Source organism: Phaenicophaeus curvirostris, chromosome 16, assembly GCF_032191515.1.
Source record: "Phaenicophaeus curvirostris isolate KB17595 chromosome 16, BPBGC_Pcur_1.0, whole genome shotgun sequence".
NCBI classification, from domain to species: Eukaryota; Metazoa; Chordata; class Aves; order Cuculiformes; family Cuculidae; genus Phaenicophaeus; species Phaenicophaeus curvirostris.
In genome coordinates, this window is record NC_091407.1 from 7837082 (window position 1) to 7859853 (window position 22772).

Sequence of the window (22772 nt, forward strand, 5' to 3'; positions counted from 1 at the left end):
CCTGTCAGAGTGGGTCCAGAAGAGGACGTGGAAATTATCTGAGGGCTGGAGCAGCTCCCATGTGAGGACAGGCTGCGGGAGTTGGGGTGGTTCAGCCAGAAGAGAAAGCTGCGGGGAGTCCTTAGAGCAGTTTCTAGCGCTGAAAAGGGCTCTGGGAAAGCTGGGGAGGGGCTCTTGATTGGGGAGTGCAGGGATGGGATGTGGGGGAAGGGTTTTAAGCTGAAAGAGGAGAGATTGACATGAGATCTTGGAAAGAAACGTTTTGCTATGAGGGTGGGGAGACCCCGGCCTGGGCTGCCCGGAGCAGCCGTGGCTGCCGAGCTGGAACCGGGCGGATTCGAACCCGCGGCCCCCCCTGTCCGCGCTTCCCCCGTCGCCGCCGCCCCTCCCCTCGCCGCCCGGGCGCGCGCGCGGCCCCGCCCCTCGCGCCCCGCCCCGCCCGCCGCCATGTTGGCTGCTGCGTGTGGGTGTCAAACCCAGCCGGAGGCGGCCGGGCTCCGCCGCCACCCCGCCCCGCAGACCCTTCCCCGCGCCTCCCGCACCTTCTACACGCGGAGCCAGGTCGGTCTGCGACCGCTGGGGAGGGGTTCGGGGTGGGCGGCGGCGGCGAACGGGGAGCGGTGGAAGAGCTTTCCTTCCCCCCCCCCCCCCCCCCCCCGTCTCTGTCCCCGTGGGCGCGGGAAGGGCCTCGCGTGAGGGGAGCGGGCGGGGGGCGCCCCGGCCGCCTTTGTTGTGTCCGGGGGGCAGCGCCGCTGCCTTTTGTTGTGCCGGAGGGGCGGGCGGTGGCGGTTTGTGCCCGTCATGGCAGCGGTGATGGGGTGGAAGGTGGGGTGTGATGGAGGGGATGAGGGAAGGGGGCGGTGGCCGCGGCCCCAGCGCCTCTCAGGCCCCGCGTTCCGTACCGCCCAGCACCCCCCAGACCAAAGGCTGGGCCCGTCTGAACGGGCTGCGGGGGAGGGGGGGCTCCCCGAGAAAGGGGTGGGGAGAAAGGGGTTCCCTAGGGACGGGGAGGCTGCCTGAGAAGGGGGGGGGGGGGTCCCCAAGAAGGGGAAGGATTGGCCGGGGAGAAGGGGGCTCCCCAGGGATGAGGAGGTGGTGTGGGAAGGGGTTGGCTCCCTAATAGGAGGTGTGTGCCCAGGGATGGGGGGAGCTCTCGAAGATCAGAGGAGGATGTCTGGGGAGGTGGTTGGCATCGCTAGGAAGAGGGGGGTCCCCGGGAAGAGGGAGGCCTCTGCCCTGGGTGGGAGGCGGCAGGGGCTTGGGCCAGGATTGGTGGGGCTCCTAAGAAGGGAGGGAGCTTGGCTGGGAGTTGGTGGGCTCCCCAAGAAGAGGAGGCTCCCCTGGAAGGGGAGAGCTCCCCGAGAAGGGTGGGGCTGTAGGGGGAGAGAAGGGTTCCCCTATGAGGGGGCCTCCCTAGGAGTGAGGGGGCTTCCCATCAGGTATGGGCTCCCCAAAGACAGGGATCTGCTCAGGATGGAGGGGGGCTCCCTAAGAAGGGAGGGGCTTTCCAGGAAGTGGGGGCTTCCGTGGAAGGGGGGAGCTCCACGGGAAGAGGGGGAGATTCTGCGGGGGCAGTGGGGGAGGACTCCCTGGGAAGAGGGAGGTTTCCCAAGAACAGGGGGGACTCCTGAGGGAGGGAGGAGGAGGCCGTGTGGGAAGGAGGGGGCTCCCCGGAGAGAGGGAAGCTTCTCAAGAAGTGCAGGGCTCCCCAGGGACAGGGGAACTCCCCAAGAAGGGGTGGGGCTTCCTGGGCAAGGGGGGGCTACCCAAGAAGTGGGGAAGGGATTCCCAAGAACGGGGGTCTCTGCAGGGAGAGGGGAGATCCCCAAAGAAGGCTGGGGGCCCATGGGAGGGGGGGAGGCTCCGCTCCCTGTGGAGAGGTGGGCTCCTCTGGCCCTGCCTGGCTCCCCACACTGTGCTGCTCCTGGGGGTTGGTGCTGTGGGGCTTATTCGCTTTTCTCAGTAATGTTGGTAGTTTGAAGATGTGGAGAAGTGCTTTTAATTAATTTAAGGTTTTATATATATGTTTACCTGCAGTGGTTTTGATGCTATGGATTGGTCTGGTGTAGTCAGTGTGCTGCGTTTTATTAACCATTATTGTTGAGAAGTACATTGAAACAAGAATTTTCAGAGCCTGCCCACAATGGGAGTTTCCTGTTTTAGAGCCATAAGGCATATTGGTAACGTTTAGTCTTAATTTTTGGCCAAGGGGCCTGTAATGCTTTCCCCCTCCCCCTTTGCAAGTATCTTATCACTGATCTGAAAATCTGTGTTATGTTTAAAATTCACATGAACGTTTCTTTTTCTTGATCTACCAAGAAAATATCTAGAATTATCTACATACATTTTCAACAGGAGGCCGAAAATACTCATTCGGGTTATTAAGGTGTGTTACAGATGTTATGGGCTGTAGAGGCTGGCTTTGGGAGTTCTAAATGCAAATGAGGCCACAAGATTAAGTTTTATTATGCTCTCCACTGAAATACACGTTTTATGGTAATTTGGAGCTCTTGCATAATTCCAATGTGTTGCTGTGTTTTGTGCAAGGCAAGGTCATAGAAATTTTGATTGCTTAGGATGTGAAATACAGGATGTTAGAATTATTTTGATTAAAAATATAAATATATTATAATGATATCTTTAGTGAAACAGCCTATTTAGGAAGTACTTCTAAATATGGTTGTTTTGGCTGATATTTTCAAGCTCATGCATAGTGTTTTATTTTAGAGAATCAAAACTTGTGATAATTTTTCTTTTGTAAACTCAAAGTAATGGCAAACTAGCTAGCTAGAGTTTCAGAGATAATCTTCTAAATATTAAATATTTAACTGTGTTATCAAAAATCATCAATTACAAATTAACCATGAGTATGCATTCCTGAAGATGAATCCTGATAAGGTTGAGTTGACTGGAAGTTATTCTTCAGGAAGTTTGACTTACGGGTGCTGATTGTAACTTCCTTGATGCCTTGAAGAAACTGTGACATCATCCCAGTGTGATGAGAGTTCTCCTACACGGTAGCTTGACTTTTACATGTACTGACGAACAAAAACTCTTATCTGCCTTTAAGAAATGAGATATAACGAGATGCCAACGGGATGGAGCTCTGTCGTTAGAAAAAATAATCAGCTTGTTCCCTAGGTAGGAGCTAAGTAGCGCTGGATAATATTTGGGCAAGAGAAGTCCTGTCTGTAAGTTACCTGGTGGTCCTGTCCGAACAGGAGGAGAGATACCTGGGTGGTAATGTTGGTGATGTTATTCACGTCCATTATCCCTGCAGTCATTTTTAATGGGTGGTTGACAAACATCTGATGTCCAGCGCGAGCAGTGCTGTATAATGCAATGAGCGTAAATGGATTCAGCTTGTACTGACCACATCGTTATTTACATAACTGGTTAATCATGCTAATTTTGTTCCAACTGTCAGGCATTTGATTGCTTTAAAACTTGGAGCCTTTAAGAAGCCTCAGATCTTGGATCACTGCTGTGAAATGCCAAAGGCTTGATTTGTTACTTCATAAAAATGCTGATAGTCTTTCTTGGTACAGGAATTGGTGTTTTGGGTTTTTTGACAGAGAAATCATTAAATGATAATCTGTTTTAGGAGAAGTATGTTACAAGGCAGTTATGATGTTCATAATCTTGCTTTTCTTAGGTCTCGTGTGGGTTGGGGAAACGGCTATCAGTTTTACCTGGTCTAGAAGAATATAGGTTATTCTAAAATCTTTATTCAAAGAATGGTGCTCAGGAAGCAACTTCCCAGTCTTCCAGTGCCATATTTGCAGAGTGCTAAATTGTCTCTTGGGATCTTGCTAATAGAAAATGAAAGGTACCTGGTTTGTATGAATGTCTCTAATGTTCCTTTTCCACTTTTCCTTGCTCTGATCTATGCAGGGAAAGTATCAAAATGTGCTAGCATCCTGCTGTCTTAAGTGCTTCAAAGAACAGCAGGTTTTTTTGTGTATTTCAGTAGCCTAGCTGCTCATTAAGAAGGCATGAGACGCCGTGGAGGAGAACAACACGTATGCTGTCCTCTAGAATAAACCCTGCTAAGTCTAACTGTCGGTCTGCTAGCACTGGTATCCTTGAGTTTGGTTACATACTAGTGTGTGCTGAACAGTAGGCCATAAAAGTCCTAGACTTAATCAGTATTTCAATTTTTTTGGTATTATTACAAAACTTGAACTTAAAGATTGATCTCAGGACCAATGCCCTATACTGCGTTGTTAACAGTGTGTGTATCTGTTTTCCTGTCACCTGGGGTTGTTAACATAAATGCCTCTGTTCAAGGTCAGACATGGTTTGTTCGCACTGCCTATGCCTTGGCTTGCACGTCGACTTGCAAAAGCCAGCTCTTTCCAGGTGGGGAAACAAGAGTACTGAGTGGAGGAGAGCTCAGGCACGAACAGGTCCCTGCTGGTAGTGGGAGTGCAGCTGGGGAAAACCAGTCCTAGCCCAGACCTGGTTGCATCTCCACCTCTTATCTCACTTTTATGGTGGAGGTGGCTGGGTAAAGTTCTAAGGAATCTCAAACATGGTATGTTTTCATATCCTGATGCATACAGTTTATTTTCAAGTAATTGTTCTCTTTCCATGATTAGGAGTGGAGCTCCCTGAACTGCCTAAAGTAATGAGGTGAAATTTGTGCATGAGTTCTCTGCAGTTTTCTTCCACATTGCTGACTGCTCCCGTCTTTCCTCCATGTGCTGTTTTATTAATGTTGTCTGCAGTCGCTGACTCCTCTGTCATGTAACTGTACAATAGATACTAAATGTACAAGGCATGAGAAGCAGCGTAGCTTTGGAGGGTGAACCCAGACAAGAGAATGCTTAAATGCCGTCTGCTTCTGTAGACATGGCACAAACCCGTCTTTAGTCTTTCAGACTTCTTTCTGTCTCCTCCTTTCTTGTCCTCTTTATTACCTTGTGCTTTGCATACGCATCCATCTGTTTTAGGGCTTATTTGGATAGCAGTCCTGGTTTCTTTCTCTGGTCGTGTCACAGACGTGTTCCCCGTGGCTCGGATTTGACAGCCTTTGGATCCAGTGTTTTGGTGGATGTTCTTTTTCAACAGACATCTCTGTTCTTACCCCTTACATATTAATCTGTGAGTCATTTGCTCTTTTGTGCTCATAGTGCAGCACTCAATGAACAATCCTTTTACAAATTAAGTAATAATTTTCTTTTTTGAAAGTTCAAAGCTGCTTATTAGCTTAAACACGTGCCAGACACCTTACCTAGAGATGTTTTACGTCCATCCTTCAAGACAGAAATTGGAAGACTTGCTTGCCTTTTTTGTTCTTTAGTGTAGCAGTAGTTACACTCACAGCCAACTTTTAGACCTGTCATTCCAGAAGTGGCTGCTTAAGGAGAGACTGTGGAGTCTGGGGACACAGCTAAAATCCCACATCTGTTTCCCTAGGGAAAGGCAGCAGCCAGACATTGATTTAATCTCCCAGCAGTATAACCTTATAGAGATGTTCCTGCAGTTCTGAAGATGGTCCTTACATAATGCAGTGACTTCTAAAATCAAACAGGTCATTTTCATTATTTAAAAGCAGAAACCCAAGCAGAGCGAGCTCTTTACTTGTGTGTGTTGTGTTGGTTCTGGGTTGAGTTCTGCCACCGAGAAATGCTACAATATCTGTTACGCTCGTGCTAGGTAGAAATGTTAGCATGGGAGCTGAAGGTCCTGATGGCAAGGGTGTTCTTTTACATTTTTTTCTTTACGCACTTTGAAATCATATTAATTTCTAGGCTTACCATCAATTCAGTAGTTTCTGAACCCTTGTAAGGGCAATGGTCTTTTTGTAGCTTTGCTAGAACAAAGACATTTTAAGAATCTTAATAGAGAATCGTATAATCTTATTACAACTGCTCCTGACTGTTTAAATCACTTCCTTGTACTTAAAGAACAATCTGTCACCAGCTATTTCTTGATGGCAGTTTTTGTCAGATGCAATTTATGCCCCTCTGTGGTTTGGTTAGAATTTTTTCAGGTTGTGCAACCCTTTGATTTCTTCAGCCAGTTCTTCCGACTTCACTGGACCTGACTGCATGAGTTGTTGCTTACCGCTGTAAGGGCTCTGTAATTCACAAGGGAGACCTTTGTAGGCCCTCACAGACAAACTCCACTGAAATAACTGATATATATTGTTCCAGTTTTCCTTAGGGAAAGGCCAAACAAAGTATTTTTAAAGGTAACTTCCTCCCCTGAGATGCAGACGTGAAAGACTCCCTTGAACATCTTTCCTGCTAGGTAGGAAATGTGTTCTCTAGTGGCCAGTTGTGCGTTGTGGCCTCGGTGAGCAGGCCCTAAGCAGCTTTTTAGTTTTGTTATTCTCCTGTTTTTTTCTTTCAGTGGTGAGGATTTCTCCAGCCAAATCTGTTGACCCAGTTGCTGCTGCAGCTGCCTTTCTACTGACTTTAAGCTCTGTTTGGGCAGGGACGAGGCTTGTGACAGCAACAGTAAGGTGTAGATGTTTGATCTAGCCTTGTGAAATCAGCCCAAATTTAAGATTGCTAATTAATTCTTATCCTTTGGTTCTAAATAGAAATATTTTAATGTGCCCGACTGTTGTCTGATGGATGGTTGAGCAGGTTGTACTCTGTCATGTGGTGTATGTAAAAGAAAGCACTTCAATTATTATTTGAAAAACAGACCTTCAGTGTTTTTAATTATTCGGTTAGCTAATTAATCAGTAAAGCACCCTACCATTTTGTGACATTGCTGGAACAGGAATAGTGATGTCTGTTTGGTGAGAGATTGGAATTGTGTCAGATTAGGGATAATCAGGTGAATCTTCAGAATGCTCCTGCACAGGTGTTTCAGCATTTGATGAAAACCTTTTTCTATAACGACCATTTGAAAGCTAAGATTCACTAAAGCTGAGATGTTCTGTTATCTCATGAAATATTTGCCTGCTGAGCCCATACGGGCATATTGCATGGTTTTACAATTGCTTCCTGTAATACTACAAAGTGATTTTTTTTTTAAGGGCCTGGAATGTTTTTTACTGATGAGAAGTGTTACTATTTTTTTGCTGCTGTTGTTGAGCAGAGTTCATCAAGTCAAACTTGGTCTACCAGTATAGGAGAGTGTTTCTCAGAAAGTAAAGATAATGCCACCATTGGAATGTTTTCAGATAAATAACATAGGTGACACCAAGTACTTTTCTTAGAAGCATGCGAATGCAGATCAGAAATCAATATTTAATATTGTAATTGTAGTTTTTGAAGATATCTACAACTTTCTTGTGTGTACTTTTGAAACAGACATTTCTACGTGCTTCTTGGAAGCACAGAAGGTGGTCATTGTGCCGTGCTATAATTGCCCAGCCAACATTTTTTACACTTTTTCAGCAAAGCAAATGCTTTATGAAGATTTTAAAAGATTGGTACCTGGGTGACTCCTTTGAAAGATATTTGTGTTTGTGTTTCCTGGCTCTCTTGGGAAGATTTAATAAGGAAGTAAAATGCAACAGTGTTTATAATTGGTTTTTCTTGGCTTTCAGAATTCTTAGATTTTGGAGAATCTGAAGTATAAAAGCTTGGGCGACAACAAAATCACTTTTAATCACTTTGGTTTATTGCAGAGAAGCACTGAGGTTTATCATCAAAGGTTATGAGGATTTTTTCAGTCTGCAAAACTGCTTAAGTGTTGCATTTACAGTTTACAAATCGCTGACCCCTTTGTGAAACGCTGGGACAGACTGAAATGTCTGGCTTTTTGTTACGTTTGACTACCTAGTGAATAATCTCCTTTTGCCTGGCCTGCTGGTTTAAGCACTCTGAATAGTATAACTGGTGTTTTGGTGTCTCTCTGCCAACTAATAGTTTATGCATATATTTAATTTCACAATAATTCAAACATATGATGTGTGCTTATGTTGGGTTTAAAAGGCAGAACATGTTCTATAATTGAAGATGTGCGATGCTGGGCGTGCTCTGCTTCGTGGGAACTCTTAAGTGCATTCTGGGTTGGAAAAACTTTGAAGGGGTGAACAGCAGCAGGAGAGTTTTGTAGCTTGTCTTCATTATGCAGTTTTCAATATGCTTTGTGAGGGGCTTTCTGTTCTGTGGTCTTCTAGATCAAGCAAAGTATGTGAGCAGTCTTTCCCTTTGGACATGGGGGGAATCTGTTGATCTGGGGCTGGATGTTGGGTTACAGTCGATGCCGGACGTGGCTCGTCATTTTTCTGTACTGTTAGCTTTCCAAGTGGAAATATGAGAGACATGCTTGAACATCCTGGTGCAGAAAGACTTTTGTTATGTACATGCCAGCACGAAATTGTATCTGGATGCCTTGGGACCGAGCCAGATGTTTAATTATTTTGTTGTTGTCAGCTTGGATAGTGTATCTAATGCTATAGGGCCTTTTCCTGTCCTTGGAAATGTGGATTTTTAGTTTTACTTTAAGAAGGGATTTATTTTTCTTATTCAGAAGAAAAACAAACTTTAAAGGAGGAGGAAAGGCTTGTTCTTCTTTTTCCTCCTTTTTTGTCTTTCTTTTAGTTTCTGCTTTACAGAAATATCTGGAGTTTGCCATCAAAACTTTGTCTTACAAATTCCAAGTAGAGAAATTCAGCAATTGGAAATAGGTAGGCGTCCCAAGGTGGTGAGAGTAAGAGAAGGGGAGAAACACCCTGGTGTAAGCTACCTTGATAGTAAAACAACATGCTCCTAGTGGAACTTTCACCAGGGAGCAGAACTGGTGGATCACGAATATGTATGTATGTGCAGAGACACGTATGTATAAACCCAAGCTTCGCCTGGTCAAATCTATAGGGGTTGCACTGTTGGTACAGGCAAAGCTTTACAACTAAAACCACATTTGGTGCTTATCAAGCATGGAATCAAGTCTGTCCTTAAATGCCATATGGTTTGTGCTTCCCTGAAGCCAGGGTAGTCTTTTGTCAAAACTCATATTTTAACTATTTTAATAAAATATGGTGACTTTTGCGTTTTCTCCTTTCATGGGAAACCAGAGTAAAAGAAAATGAAGCCCTGCCTGCATGCTAAACCAATGCAAATGAGAGTGCCCTCCCTCCTGGTTGTGTCCTCTCTCCTGATGGGTTTCCACCGGTTCTGTTGCCAACTCCCAGCCCAGCGGGCAGGTGAGAGGAGTAAAGATCCCTGATTACAGCTCAGTGATTAACATATCTTTTTGAGTTTGTAATGTCATCGTTTCACAGAAAACAAAGTTCCAGGAGCTTCACAGAGTGTGGGGTTGTCAGAAAGGCAAACATCAAAGTGGAAAGAAAAGAGTTTATTTAAAATATGGTAGAAAGACTTAAAACATTCATGCTAACCTATGAGAGCTATTAAAAATTAAAAAAAAGCCTTTGAAGCTAAGCATTAAAGATTTAATGGTATTAATTGAATTAAGCCGTGGGTGTTAAGGATATGTAGACACATGTGTAAGTGTATGTATTCTGTGTTAAGGAAGCTAAGGTATTGAGAGCTGAATTAATTGTACTTGGTTCATAAAGGCTACCTTAACAAAAAACTTTTTAATCTTGGACTTAATTAGAGTAGATAACCATTATAACTTAAAATGTAAACAAAAGTGCACTGTACTTACTGTTATTTTTAAAACTACCGTGAAGCAGGGAGAACCAGACATGGCAAAACCTGAGCAAGGCAAGACAAGCAAAGTGGGTTCTAATCCACACTTCAAGGATAATTTTGTTTCTTTATATAATTCTGATTATTTTTTTAAGAGTAAATAGCTTTTCCTTTCACTGTTATGAGAACAATAACTTAATACCATGGTACTCCATGGTGTGGTTTCTTTTCTCTCCTCCCCACCCCTGTACTATGCCTGTAGTCTCAGCCACAGGCGTGGGATATTTTAGTAGTTACACTTTCATGTTAGTTCACAAGGTATTTTCTCTTAAAACTGACTGATTTTGGTAGCTTTTCTTATGTTTACAACTGTTCACTGTTAGGAAGACTCTTCACTGGAGGAAGAAGATGGTCCCTCCATAGTTTTGTAAATAGATAACAAAGCAAAAATCAGCTGTCTGTGTCACTGTGACAACTGCAGCAGCCTGGTGTTGAGGGACTAATGTGGATGTTTTCTGGGTTTTTTAATTTGCAAATTGGAAACTCAATTTAAGACTTAACATGTTTGACCTGGGTGTTAACGGGCAGGGGAAAGCCATGTCCTTATATTGTTGCAGGTGTCAGGGGTCTTGGCTGAGGAAGCTGATGTCCAGGGGGGGAGCAGCGTACAACAGGATTTGATTGGTATGGAAATGCTGATGTGTATGGATGCAACCAACCTGATCAAGAGGGATAACAGAATTGGGAGTGATTTTTATACATTCATTTTTTCTCCTTCAGGAAGATGGTTGCTGACAGCATAAGGCGGGTTGTTTGAGCTTTTCTTCCTGCAAACATAGTTAGTAAATGATTCAGCATGATACCGTACCCACGCATTTTAGCAGTATTGATGAATTCATTACCCTTCTGTTAGCTGATGGATGTTAATGGGCTAGGATGTCCTCTGTGCATTTGGACGAGATAGAATGCTCTTGAAAAAAGATTAGAAAATGGAGTGGGTGAGGTTTTAAGTCACTTTTGTGTTCTGTTTATAAATCTAAAGAGAGAGAATGTTCTTAATGACTTGCATTAAAACACTGGTGGAAAGAATAATCAACGGTGGAGGGATACTGGGGCAGCTCTCTGAGGTGCAGATGGGAGTGGTTCTACACAGGGGATTTACTTGCATTGGGTTTTTTACATGTCCCAAGCTATAATCTGCTGCTTCAGAAACATCAGAGGCTTGAGTTTTGGCTTGCCCATGGTAGGTATTGTCTTATGCACGTGGACTCCTTACAGAGTAGTGGAGTCCTGAAGACGAGTGCAGAGTTGCTGGTTGCAGGGCACCAAAGCCGAGTGTGTGTAATGTGTTCTCTGTAAAAGCCGGCTGGAGGAAAATGACCTTTAACAATACACCAGGGACAGATGCTTTTTAGTAACAAGTCTTTGTCATCCTCTTTGAGAAGAGCAAGCTAACTCCCACTCAAATAATTTTCCGTCTCAATATCCAGAATAGATAAGAGAGTAGGTAGAATATTCCTGCTGAAGGGTAGGTTCAGAAAACTTGAGTAATTGTTACGATTACAGCTGATTGTTTCTGTACAGCTGCATTGGAGAACATGAGAGTCGCTGACATCTTCAAGCCAGATTTTTTTTTTCCTAATTCCACAAAAATCAACAAATATTTGTATTTGTGAACAGGGGTTAGTCGTATTAGTGCTTGAAAGAAAGAATTGTAAAATTTTAGGTACCATAATGAGGAAAAATCCTTCTATCAAATATGCTGATATTTTTTGTTTGTTTTTTAGTGACGGCCTTTCATCAAAGATGAATTTGAGAACATAGCTGAAAATCGGGAACTGGAGCAGCACAGAAACAGACCAAAGTGACTAGTGGTATTTTTGAGTGCTGCTTCTTGATATGCATAACCCAGTCTAAATCAGGCAGGATTGTTTTGCCCTCTCCTGTGGCTGCACATACATACTGTCCAGCAGTGCTCCTTTGGATGGAGTTGCGTTTCCTGCTGAGGTGGTGACGCTAGGTACATGAGACGGCTCTCTTAGGAATAGAAAAAAAGAGGTAGGGTTGTTTGGAAAAGATGTTGGAAGCTTTGTGGTGGGTACAGTATGAAAAGGTGAAGGTATGTGAGAGTAAGAGGGAAAGCTGAAGAGCTGGTGTTACGGGGCAGAGAGCTAAAATCAGTGTGTAAAAAGGTAGCACCAAGATTTTAAGATGTCAGAGGACCAGATTTCCTTCTTTTCTGTGGCTGTCCTCAGCATGAAACGGAAGGAATGCGTTGCTGTCACCAGCAGCTGGGCAGTGCAAGGCGATTTCCCAGGAATCCCCCTGTCTGCAGTTCTTGCTGGTACCTGCTGAAGGCAAACTCTGGGTCTAAACTGTCATCTTCAACTGCTCTGCCAGTTGGAGCTTTCAGGGTAAGCTTTACATTTTGCCTTGTGAAATGTAACTGTAGATTGCTGTTGAAAGGAATGTTACTGCCCTTCTTTGTGGTGTACTTTGAAGTAATTAGAGTGACCTTGAGATTAATTGGTTTGGTGACCTGATCTGTCAGAAAGCACAGCTATCCATCTCGCCCGGTTTGTCAGATCAGCTCACCCAACTGATTCTATCTCCAGATCTGGCGTGAGGGGCAGGGAGGTGGCAGGTGGCGGCAAAGCAGGTTGGAGCGGGATGCTGCCTTCCGTAGCAACCCTCAGCCAGCTGAGAATCCAGTGTAATATGAAGCTGTGTCCACAGTTGTGAGCCTGGCTGCAGAGCAGGAAGGCCTAGTGTAAAACCCAAGGGTTTGGCCAAAACATTCCTCCTGGAGGGTGCATGGAAGATTCTAGGATATATGTTCCTGCTTTAGAATTTTATAGCAACTTAATTAGTCATGACCATAGAACTTTGTGCAGCTTAATTTCTGAGGGTTAAAGTAACCTTATGTTACTTGTTACCAGTTGTGGTGGTTGAATTGAGGCCATGTGTTGACTTTTCAAGATGAGTGTGGTGCCTGTGGGGATGGCACTTTGAGATTTTACACTGTGAATGGACATCAGTGAATATAGATAGGGTATTAAATCAGTCTCCACTTTCGTTACAGGCTTGTAGTTTGTGCTGGCAGCCAGTACACTTAACTGAAGAAAACTGTAGTGCTTTGCATATCCTGTTCTATTCCTTGCACAATCCGTCTTATTTCTAATAAGTGTCATAAAGTAAAAGTATTAATTAGTCTCAGCTTCTGGCAGTAGTAACATGGATAGTTAAACTGTTCTTTTGCCCTGATCTTTGTCATGGTGAGCATTTGCCTTTGCCCTACTGACTTTATTAATGTGGTTGCATGTCTGTGGTGTGTAGGTGGGTAGGAGAAATTGATCATGGTGACATCTGCTTCATAATAATGAAGTGCAAAATTAATTTAGTTAATGAAATCACTAGGTAGTTGTAAGTAGCAAGTACCTTCCCAAAATATCAAATCCAATACATGAGCAGAGATATATGGATATAGGAGTTCTTGTCAGTTTTGAATTTAAAAAATTGCAATGTATAAGAAAACCCTGTGGCTCACAGAAGGGAGCTGATATTTTGTGGTCTCGCAGGCTTTTAGGTTGTATGATTTGCAGTCCCTCCTGTGTTCAGGCTGGTCTGTCAAGACTCTGAGCTGTTGGGAGAGAAGATACAATGTCTTCCCTTTGGCAGTAACCTGTCGCACCGAAAGTAGCCTAAGTAACAAGGCCGGGCTCTTCTAATTAGTAATGGATTCTAAGCCGCATCCTCTGGCAAGAGTATCAAATCTCTGCTTCCCTTCCAGAATTAAAGTATGAAACAAGTGTCTCCTGCTGTCCTTAATTCAGTTGAAAATGTTACTCAAATGTACCTGGTAAACTGAATTTATTGCAGGTTGTTACCCTGTTGTTAATGCACACAGAGTGATTATTTATTTTTCCTTCTTTATTTGTGAGAATAAAAGACAAAGTGCTTTCATTCAAGTAGGTAATCCCTGGAGAACAAATTCCTTTTGAGAGTTTGGGTAGGTATTTTCACTGCTGTGTTGGATTAATTTGCATTTAGACTTTCTGGTTCAGCGCGCAATGACTTGACCTTGCGCTGCTTTGTAATTCTGCAATATTCTGTTATTCATTACATGCCCGGTTCTTGCTGTATCCCTACTGAAAAATAACTGCGATCTGCTGTGTAAAACACAGGTGGCTCTGACGACTGCACTTGTGACACTTGACCCAGCCGTAGGAAAGGGAATGTGTTATTTTTAAACAGGTGTTGTCAAAGTGTGTAATCCTAAAATTAGACCTCCAGTGTAGGATGGGTTTGGATTGTTTGTGGTGCTCTGCATGGCCCAGCAGAGGCTGTCCTACTTCAGAACGTATTTGCTGCCACTTGCCACATTGTCAGTCATTCCAGCTGCAGAACGGGCTGTACTGGCAAAGGTAACTATGGATGTCACAGCACCGGCAACGCCGGCTTGGCGAGTCCCGGAGTTAAGTGGCCAGGCAGAGCTGCTGTGTTCTCAGCTGTGAGATGGGATTTGGTTTGTGCTCCTTTTCCCCCCTTTCTTTCTGCTCTGAGTAGGAAGAGAAGCTCCCCATTGAGCTCAAGCAACTCCCTGGTAATTTCAGTGGACACGTAGTAAGAAAAGGCGTCAGAGAGCAAACTTAAGCAAATTGTGTGTGAATCTTTTCTTCAGCTCCATGGCTGTACAAGCTGGAGTTTTTCCTTCAGAATCTGAGGCATGACTGTAAGATCATTATGGGATCTAACCTTGGGATTCATGAATATGTATAAATTTGAAGAAGAATTATATTCCCTGTATTAACTCTTTAAATAAAGAAATATTTTGGCCACCTGCTGCCTGTGAAAGCTGACCTTGTTCTCCTATTTGTAAAAGAGAGTGGAAGGCTTCCAAAACTTTTAGTTTCGAACCATTTCCTCTTCTCAGAAATGACACTGAAGAAGACAAGCATTTAAGCTGTAAAAAATGGAAATTAAACCTTTCTTCTGGAGTTAACCATGTTCTTCAGACTATTTGCGAGTCTGTATTTGTAACTCATTTCCTAAATAATTTTGAAGGTTGAGGAAGGGCATTGATAGTAATTGCAGTGTCTTCATTTCAGTGGTTTATTCACATGAATTGGTGTTTTCTCTGCCATACAATTGCAAGAGAGAGCTAATAAGTGTGCTGCTTGTTGGCTTTTATGTGCAGTGCCAAGCTGCTTCATTTCTCTTAGTGCTCTTCTCCAAGTGACCACAATGTACAGTTGCCCCTCTTCCTGTTTGGTTTTGGGAACGATGTTTGCGTTACAGCAGGATATTATACCATGGGCAGTGTAATTATATCCTCTGGGCATCCAGTTGTTCTGTAAGTATTATTTATGAGTAGGGGAAAAAATATGAAAGGGAATTAACTAAGCTTGAAAATTTCTCTAGCAGAGTGTGATCCAATGTAAGAAAGATGTCTTTTTTCTTTGGATCATTGTATTCCTGAATTTTAAATAAAGGCTTGTGCTCAGTTTTTTTTTGTCAAAGGTTTCTGGTTCCCGTTTGTGGAAAATGAGAATTTCTAAAAGCACAGTGGGTGTGGATTTGTACACAAGAAAACTAGGAGGTGAATTTACAGTGTCAGGCAGTGGGAAAAAAAATCCTTTGTTGTAAATAGGTGATCTGTTGTTATGATGGGTTTGTGTTCGAGTGTGTTCTCTTTGCTCTGTGCAGGTGTAGTGTCAGACTGTCTGGGGGAACTTCTCCTTAGACAGCATCGGGCACCGCTTTCTTCCTCATCTGACTGTAGGCTGGCAAGAAGCACTCTCCAGGCCCTGAGTTCTCAGATTTATCCTGGATTACAGTCCCAGGGATCACTCCTCTGTCATTCTGCCCTGATAGCAGGAAAAGCGCATCTCTAGCTATTTGTTGGGATGGAGGTAAGGCACATGCTTCAGCTTTGTGACTCATTGGAACTTCTCATAGCAGCTACTTCAGCACAACAGGGGTGAGAAAGGCTCTTGGTGGGCCTTTAGGGCATTACATTTCACTTCTATTCCTTTGAAGTTATAGTGGGGTGCAGATATCCCAATGATGCAGTTTGGAACCCTTGATATTGAAGGTGTGCTTTCATAACAGAGCCGCTTAGGAGCGTGGCCAGCCAGGATAGCCACTAGGATCGCAGGGGTTTGGCCTGTTAGCTGCCAGCAGCGCTCTTGAGGACTGTCCCGTGAACTGAGCAAGGGAACCTGCTTGAGCTCTTTGGGTGAATCTTCTGATGATGGCCAGAAAAGTCTCTTTGTGCAATTGCAGTACGAATATTGGGATGCAGACTTGTTGTTATCTTTCTGTGTATTTTGTGCAAGGGGGTATGGTAGATTAAATTCTCTGTAGAGACTGACTTGAAATCACAGAGTGACTCCTTATAAAAATTCACTCTTTATGCGTGTTACAGTGAATGTCAAATCTATCTTAAATGTTCTCTGTAATACTGTTAATAGAAATATTTGGCAAATTCCTGGTGGACTACATACATTTAATGTTAATTCTCACACTTTTTATTGCTCACTTGATAGTAAAGGTTTTTCATATTTCCGGTCCATACTTAGCTGGACTTTGTATATATTTAACTTTGGGCTTGATAGGAAGGGCATTTTATCAGTGCAGACAAACCCTGGTTTGAGTTTTACATTCCAGAGATGTGAGTGGATTCTCCTGAAAGCCTGTACATAGGTGGGTTTGTATGGCTGTTTCTTTGAACTAAGTTTATTAAGGATTTTGTGGCTTGGCCTCACTTCTGTGTTAGTCTTGGCAAATTAAAGATGGTTTCCTCATGTAGATTTCATTTACTGAATTTAATCTCTTGTGAGAGAGACCTGTTGAGAAGCTCAGCCAGGAATTCCTTTCTGTCTGCACATTATATCTAAAAAAAAAACACCACGAGAATTCGTCTAATGAAACTATTGGAAAAAGGAAATGGGGTGTTCCTCTCCAGGTTACCCTGATAGCTCATGAAACCTTTACCTTTTTGTCCACAGGATGGTGGTTTTGCTGTTCTTTTTATTTGGAGTTCACAAATTGCTTATAAAACCACAGAAAACGGCTTTTAGGGACCAGGGGAGAGAAAGTGAGGCAGGCTCACCTAAACTGACCAGAACAAACAGCTTCCCCTCCCTGCTTACCCTTCTAAGGAAATCTGTTCAAGCCGATCGCCTTTTTCCTGTTGCTAGCAAGAAATGGCAGCTTCAATCACCCAGTCTTACTTTCTGCTTTCTTTGCAACTGTCCTGTTAAAAATGCAAACTCAGAGTTTTGCTGAAGTTGCAAGTGCATTGTGCTTCCTTGTGGGTTTGTTGTGAGTAGTCATTTCACCGAGGTCTCTAGCAAACCCCATGTAAACTTACATAGAAAGTGTTAGATCATGTGTTAGAAATGGTTTCTCACTTTTATGCAGTACAGATATTTGGCTTTTTAATCTCTTTATCTGTAAGACAGGCTGTTTGGTGTTCCATGCATCCTTTGTGTGGTGTGGAAGCAGAGAGTTTGTAAAGCAGATACAGAGAGGCATACGGAGTTCTGGGTGAGGGTTACTGCCAAAAGAAGTTATCTCAAATGGTGGTGCAACTGAATGGGGGAGAGTGAAAACTCCTCATTTCGCTTAATCCGATCTCTTCTACTCTTGAAATGTTTGCTTTACATGGTCACTGCACTGCTGTGAGTGTTCAGAGAAACGTTGTGAGAGGACATCTTGAATGTGGGATCTCTATCCATGTGGTGATGTCCATTAGTTGCTGGTGGTGTTCCTGCTGCTTCTGAATTCCAAAGACCATTCTGTGTCAATGTAATAGCAGAATTGGCTGGTTTACTCAAGCAGTGTATTCTAAACTTAATAGGTCTCTGTTTACTCGAAACAATGACCTTAAATAAATAACTGAAACAGCTTTCCAGCTCCAGAGCTTGTCCTTGGGGTTTCTTGCCAGTCATTCTGGGTTTACAATTCCATTTTCATATAATTAGAAATTATTCTGTGCTGTGTGAAAGACACATGGGGCAGAAACTGTAGATCTGCTGAGTATTGTCAAATGGACAAAGTAAATACATTTGGGGAAAAGACATTCTGCTCTAATCTGCTTTGCATTGGAGGTTGGAGTGCACCCTTCTGTTGCTCATGTCTCTTCCCTGGGTCTCAGCTGAATGCAGAACACTCTTCAGATCTGCCCTGAAACTGAGGGTGCTTTAAACTTACCTGAGGTTTCAGAAAAACTTGGCTGAGTTTCAGGGAATTTGCTTATTCTCTCAGTATGCAGAGTCCTACAACAGTGGTAGCAGAGCGTGGTTGTCAACTGCAGGTAGAGGGAAGCTAATGACTGCCAAGCATGGAATTTCCGAAGTGGTTTAATCGCAAGCTAGCATTGTAACTTATGTAATTAAAAAATCTAGGTAGGTTTTGCCTTGTTGGAAAATAATCTGTAAGTTATTTCTTGGACTTCATTTCTAGTTTGCTTTTAAAATTTTGGATTTGCGTCAGCATGGGTATCACCTTGCTTTTGTCTCGTTCAGCAGTTCAGATTTTTAACCTTCAGTGTTTTATATTACTCGTGAGAAGAGCAACATCAGATACCTTGAAGAAATTCAGGAAGGAAGCTAATCAGTTAACTCCAGCAGAATTTCTCGTCAGTGTGTGTAGATTGCTTTCCATGTAGGAATAATTTGAGAGACGACTAACGTGCTTTCTTTTCTTTTTTCACTCAGGTCATGACTTCCGTTTTCTTGTGTCATCCTCTTGAAGAGAGGAAATGGTTGTAGTGGAACGTGTTACAAATCAGCCACTGATACGGAGACTTCGCAGTTCAGCAGCGTTCACAGAAGAGCAAATATAGCCCTTCTTTTGTGTTCTGGGATCTATCTGGTTAAAAAGGGAAATAAAAATGACGACTTCGTCTATTAGACGGCAGATGAAGAACATTGTGAACAATTATTCAGAGGCCGAAATAAAAGTTCGGGAAGCGACCTCTAATGACCCCTGGGGTCCCTCCAGTTCGTTAATGACTGAAATAGCAGATCTGACTTACAATGTTGTGGCCTTTTCTGAAATTATGAGCATGATCTGGAAACGACTGAATGACCATGGCAAGAACTGGCGGCACGTTTACAAGGCCCTTACTCTGTTAGATTACCTGATTAAAACTGGTTCAGAGAGAGTCGCGCAGCAGTGTAAAGAGAATATTTTTGCTATCCAGACATTGAAAGATTTCCAGTATATCGATCGAGATGGTAAAGACCAGGGCATCAATGTGAGGGAGAAATCCAAGCAGCTGGTGTCTCTTCTGAAGGATGATGAGCGACTCAAGACAGAGCGGGCCCAAGCCCTGAAGACCAAAGAACGCATGGCTCAGGTGGCCACTGGAGTGGGCAGCAACCAGATCACCTTTGGCCGAGGTTCCAGTCAGCCAAACCTGTCCACCAGCTACTCGGAGCAAGAGTATGGAAAGTCTGGAGGATCCCCAGCATCTTACCATGGCTGTAAGTACAAGCAAGCACACAGAAAAGAAGTTTCTTTCCCTTATTCTTTCAAGAAACCCTTATTTTCTGGTTTGCTGTTGGAGGTGAGAGTAAACCGTGCCTGCTGGGAGGTTTACTGTATGGTTTGCAGTGGCTGAGTCTGTGTAGGCCTGCTGCATGGTGCTGATGTCTCTTCAAATGACTGGTTAAATGTTTATTTTGGAGAGGATGTATGTGTTGATGTAAATCAATTTAAAAAGGGGTTGTTTACTGTCAGCTCCCAAAGGCAGCATTGTCGAGCTGCTTTTGTGAACCTGTTCCAGTGTTTGACGTGATAGGTCCCCAGTCTCTGTAGGGAGATTGTTAATGGATTTCATTACTAGTTTTAAAGAGTGTTTGAAAATTTGTTGTGTTGAGGGGTTGTTTTGTTTTATTTGGGTTTTTTTCTGTCAAGTAAAATTCAAGAAAGAATTAGAAACACTAAGAGTTATTTCCCAGATCACTTTGCTAGGTGTTTTCTTTATGTTGCTGCTATTTTATTTTAGGAAAAATATTGGTATTTGATTTCTTTTATTGCTTGCTCAGCAGTTCTCAAAGGAGGAACTCTTTGAATGTGTCAGTGGTTAAATATTTATACTCTCAGCATTTGGTATGCAAGTATCAGTTCTAAAGACTGGATTTCATTCTCTTAAAAAATACGGTGGTGTGGGAAGAATGGATTCTTTCTACCACTGCTTGGGGGAACTCCCTGTCATGTTAGGAAGAGGCCTGGTTTGGCACTAAATCCTTTTTAATATAAGTAATGATTTGCTGAAAGCTGCTTTGGCTGCAATGTTAGTGGTTGTGGTCTAATTCTGAAGGAAAATCTTTCCTTTAAATGAATGCTGATAGGGAGGAGGACTGTGACTGAGCCAGAGTGGTTAATCGATATAGAACCAGGTTTAAGTTTGTCATGTCCTGTGTCCCAAAGCACTCCTCAAATGATAAATATACAAGTGGTGTTGCTGCTCCTGCCGTGCATGGGCGTTTTCTGGGGAAGGCAATGGGGGCAGCAGGACAAATCCAGCTAGAATGAAGAAAGTCTCTGTTCAATTAAAGCTATGGAGGGGAGGAGGGAAAACTAAATTTTTGAAAAGGAAATGGTTTTGCGATGCAGGGTTCAGAAAGAGTGCATCAGGTTTCCAGGTATGAGTATTTGAATTTTGTCTTCTGTTTAGCAGTGGAATAACAAACATCTTAGTTTTCCTGTCATAAACATACCTGAGCATCAATTCAGAATGAATTTTTAAACAAGAACATCTCTATCCTTATCACTACAAAAACATTTCTTCTTTTGAGGCCTGTAGAGCTTAGTTGACTACAACAAAAATTCGTAATTTAGGAGGTAGCTTGAAATATTGTTGTTTTTAACTTCTGCTGATGGCATGGAATAATAGTCACTGAGGTGTACTAAGCACACCTTTGGTTTGTTCCACAGGGCTGTTTCTTCACCAGCTCTTAGCTCTAATTAGCGCGTGTAACTATTGTTTGTCATGTTAAATGCTACCAGAGGCTTCCTAAGTATTGCTCACAGCAAGGATTGAGCAATGTAGGGTGTGTTCCTGAATTGTTCTTCCCTGGACATTGAAGCATTCCGATGGGGACTAGATGGCAGGCAGCAAGCGTGGTTATTCCTTCGGTACAAAGTGCTGATGTGCTGGATACTCCTATTTGCCTGCCTATGACTTGGCTGTGTCTCTGTTTGCGGGGTTGCTTTTGAGGTAATGATTTCTTAATCTTTTTCTCTCCTCCCCCATAAGCATCTACCTAAGAAGCTTTAGAAATCTCAGGCTTGTTTTTTTTTTTTCGTTTAGGTTCTTTCTCTGTTGCAAACTCTCCTGGATTTAATCATTTATTAGCAGAAGTACAGATGGTCATTAGCTTTTATGATCTCTATCTTTTGATCTTTAGGGTCCCTTCCAACCCAAACCATTCTATGATTCTGCGTTTCTTTTATGGTTTAATTGAGTATAGCAAAGCAAGCCAGCACCTTGCAAAACAGCTGTGCTAAGCGCTTCCAATAGTATACAGCTTGGTGTAGAGCTTTGTCCTAGGAAACGAGGAATGAGTTTCATCAAAATTGAGACATTTAATCTGTTACATAAATGCGGGGTTATTCTTGTGCCTTCTAAATATAATGGGAAGATTGCATTTCATTATTTAAAGTGAAAAAGATTGTATTCATCATGTTTTGTTTATTCAATAATGATAGCCCTCTTTTGTTCTGAGAATATGGATTCAGTAAAATCTGTAACAGGAATTGTTGTGCTTAGCTCCTGGGAAATGCTCCCCTTATAACAGTTCTAAGATGTGGTTGCTGTACTATGTATTCTGGTAGAACTGTCTCATTCCCCTGAGCCTTTGAAGAGGAGATCAGAGCCATTTAAATTTGCAGTCTATAGCATAAGATTTGCCTGTTTAAAATGTACATCTACTCTCTTGGCTAAATATTTAGCATGTCTTACTATATCATTCAAATATAAATGAAGTTTGGAAGAGTGTAACAGCCTTTTTTCTGTCACAGCTAAAGGAAATGTTTCATCTGTTGGTGTTTTGGTATTGGCACGTTTTCCTTGCTAGGTGGAATGGGTGCTGATTTCATGTTTTGAGAATTCTTAGCTGAACGCATTCCCTTTACTTGAAAAGATCGCATTTGGCTATGAAATCTCCTGATTTCTAATGCTTTCTTGCAGAAGATATTAAGCCTGGGCTGAGAGAGCTGAATAGTTTCTCCAGGACAGATCGCTACCAGAACACGTAGCTTCCAGATGTTGGGGGTTGTGTGTGAGGATCTCTTTCCCTCTTCTGTCAGTTACTGAAAGTGCAATATTGGATAGGTCAGCGGACCCTTTTTTGTTGATTTCCTGTGTTGAATTAGCTGCACTGTAGAGTGTTCCCTGTTAGCACTGCAGTGCTCAGCTCTGCTCTCACTTCCTAAGCGCGTGTGCAGTCTTGTACCCTACAGTGCATGCAAGCATTGGGGTTGGTGTTTGATATTGAGCCAGAAAGGTTTTTTTTTTAGAGTTGCTGGTCTTTGTGTCCCAAATTTATGCTCTCTGAAAAAATAAAAGGAGGGTTGATAGCCTGTATAGTGTAAGAGTTCAAGATGGAAAAAGATCTCTCGACTGAGATCATTTAGTGCTGCAGGCAAGATGCTCTGGCAAATAAAAGCACTTTCCCCTTTTCCTTGCAGATCGTTTAATCTCATCTCTAACAATCCTTTAGAAACTGTGGAAAGTGCAGTGGTGAAGCATGATAGTTTGTAATACAATCCTGTCCCCCAGAGCTTTGCTGTAATGACTTGGTTGGGCCCTGAAGATCCCTGTGCTGTAGAGCTCGTATAATTCCAGGGAGTGCATAATGGCGTGTGAATATTACTGACTGGCTATGCAAACATTTGCAGAAGTTATTAGTGTGGTTTTGCTATCCAGTCTGGTAATCTGTAAATGGAAGCCAAGAGAGATACTGTAAAGCTAAAAGCGAAAGTAAAGCTCCCCCAACATCCATCTTGTCAGCAGTTTCTGACATTCTGGGGACAATGGGCCATCTTCCTGCTTTAAGCCAGGGCCAATTAACGTGCAGGTTAGGAGCTATTAAATATTCCATGACAAAATACATCAAAGTTTATATTTATTTAGGAAAAATGTAAATTGTATTTGGTTTCATGAAATCTGATATCAGGTTTTATTTCATG

At 42.9% G+C, this 22772-nt stretch overlaps 1 protein-coding gene across 2 annotated transcripts in view; it reads left to right on the forward strand.

Moving 5' to 3' along the window:
* Positions 1-437: 437 nt before the first annotated feature.
* The window catches only part of EPN2 (epsin 2), a 40901-nt gene continuing 18566 nt past the window's right edge, over positions 438-22772 (forward strand). For both annotated transcript variants that reach the window (XM_069869997.1, XM_069869998.1), the window contains exons 1-2: positions 438-561; positions 18290-19060. In XM_069869997.1, coding sequence (XP_069726098.1) covers positions 18466-19060 — 595 coding nt within the window. In that variant the 5' untranslated portion in view covers positions 438-561; positions 18290-18465. The remainder of the gene's footprint in view (positions 562-18289; positions 19061-22772) is intronic.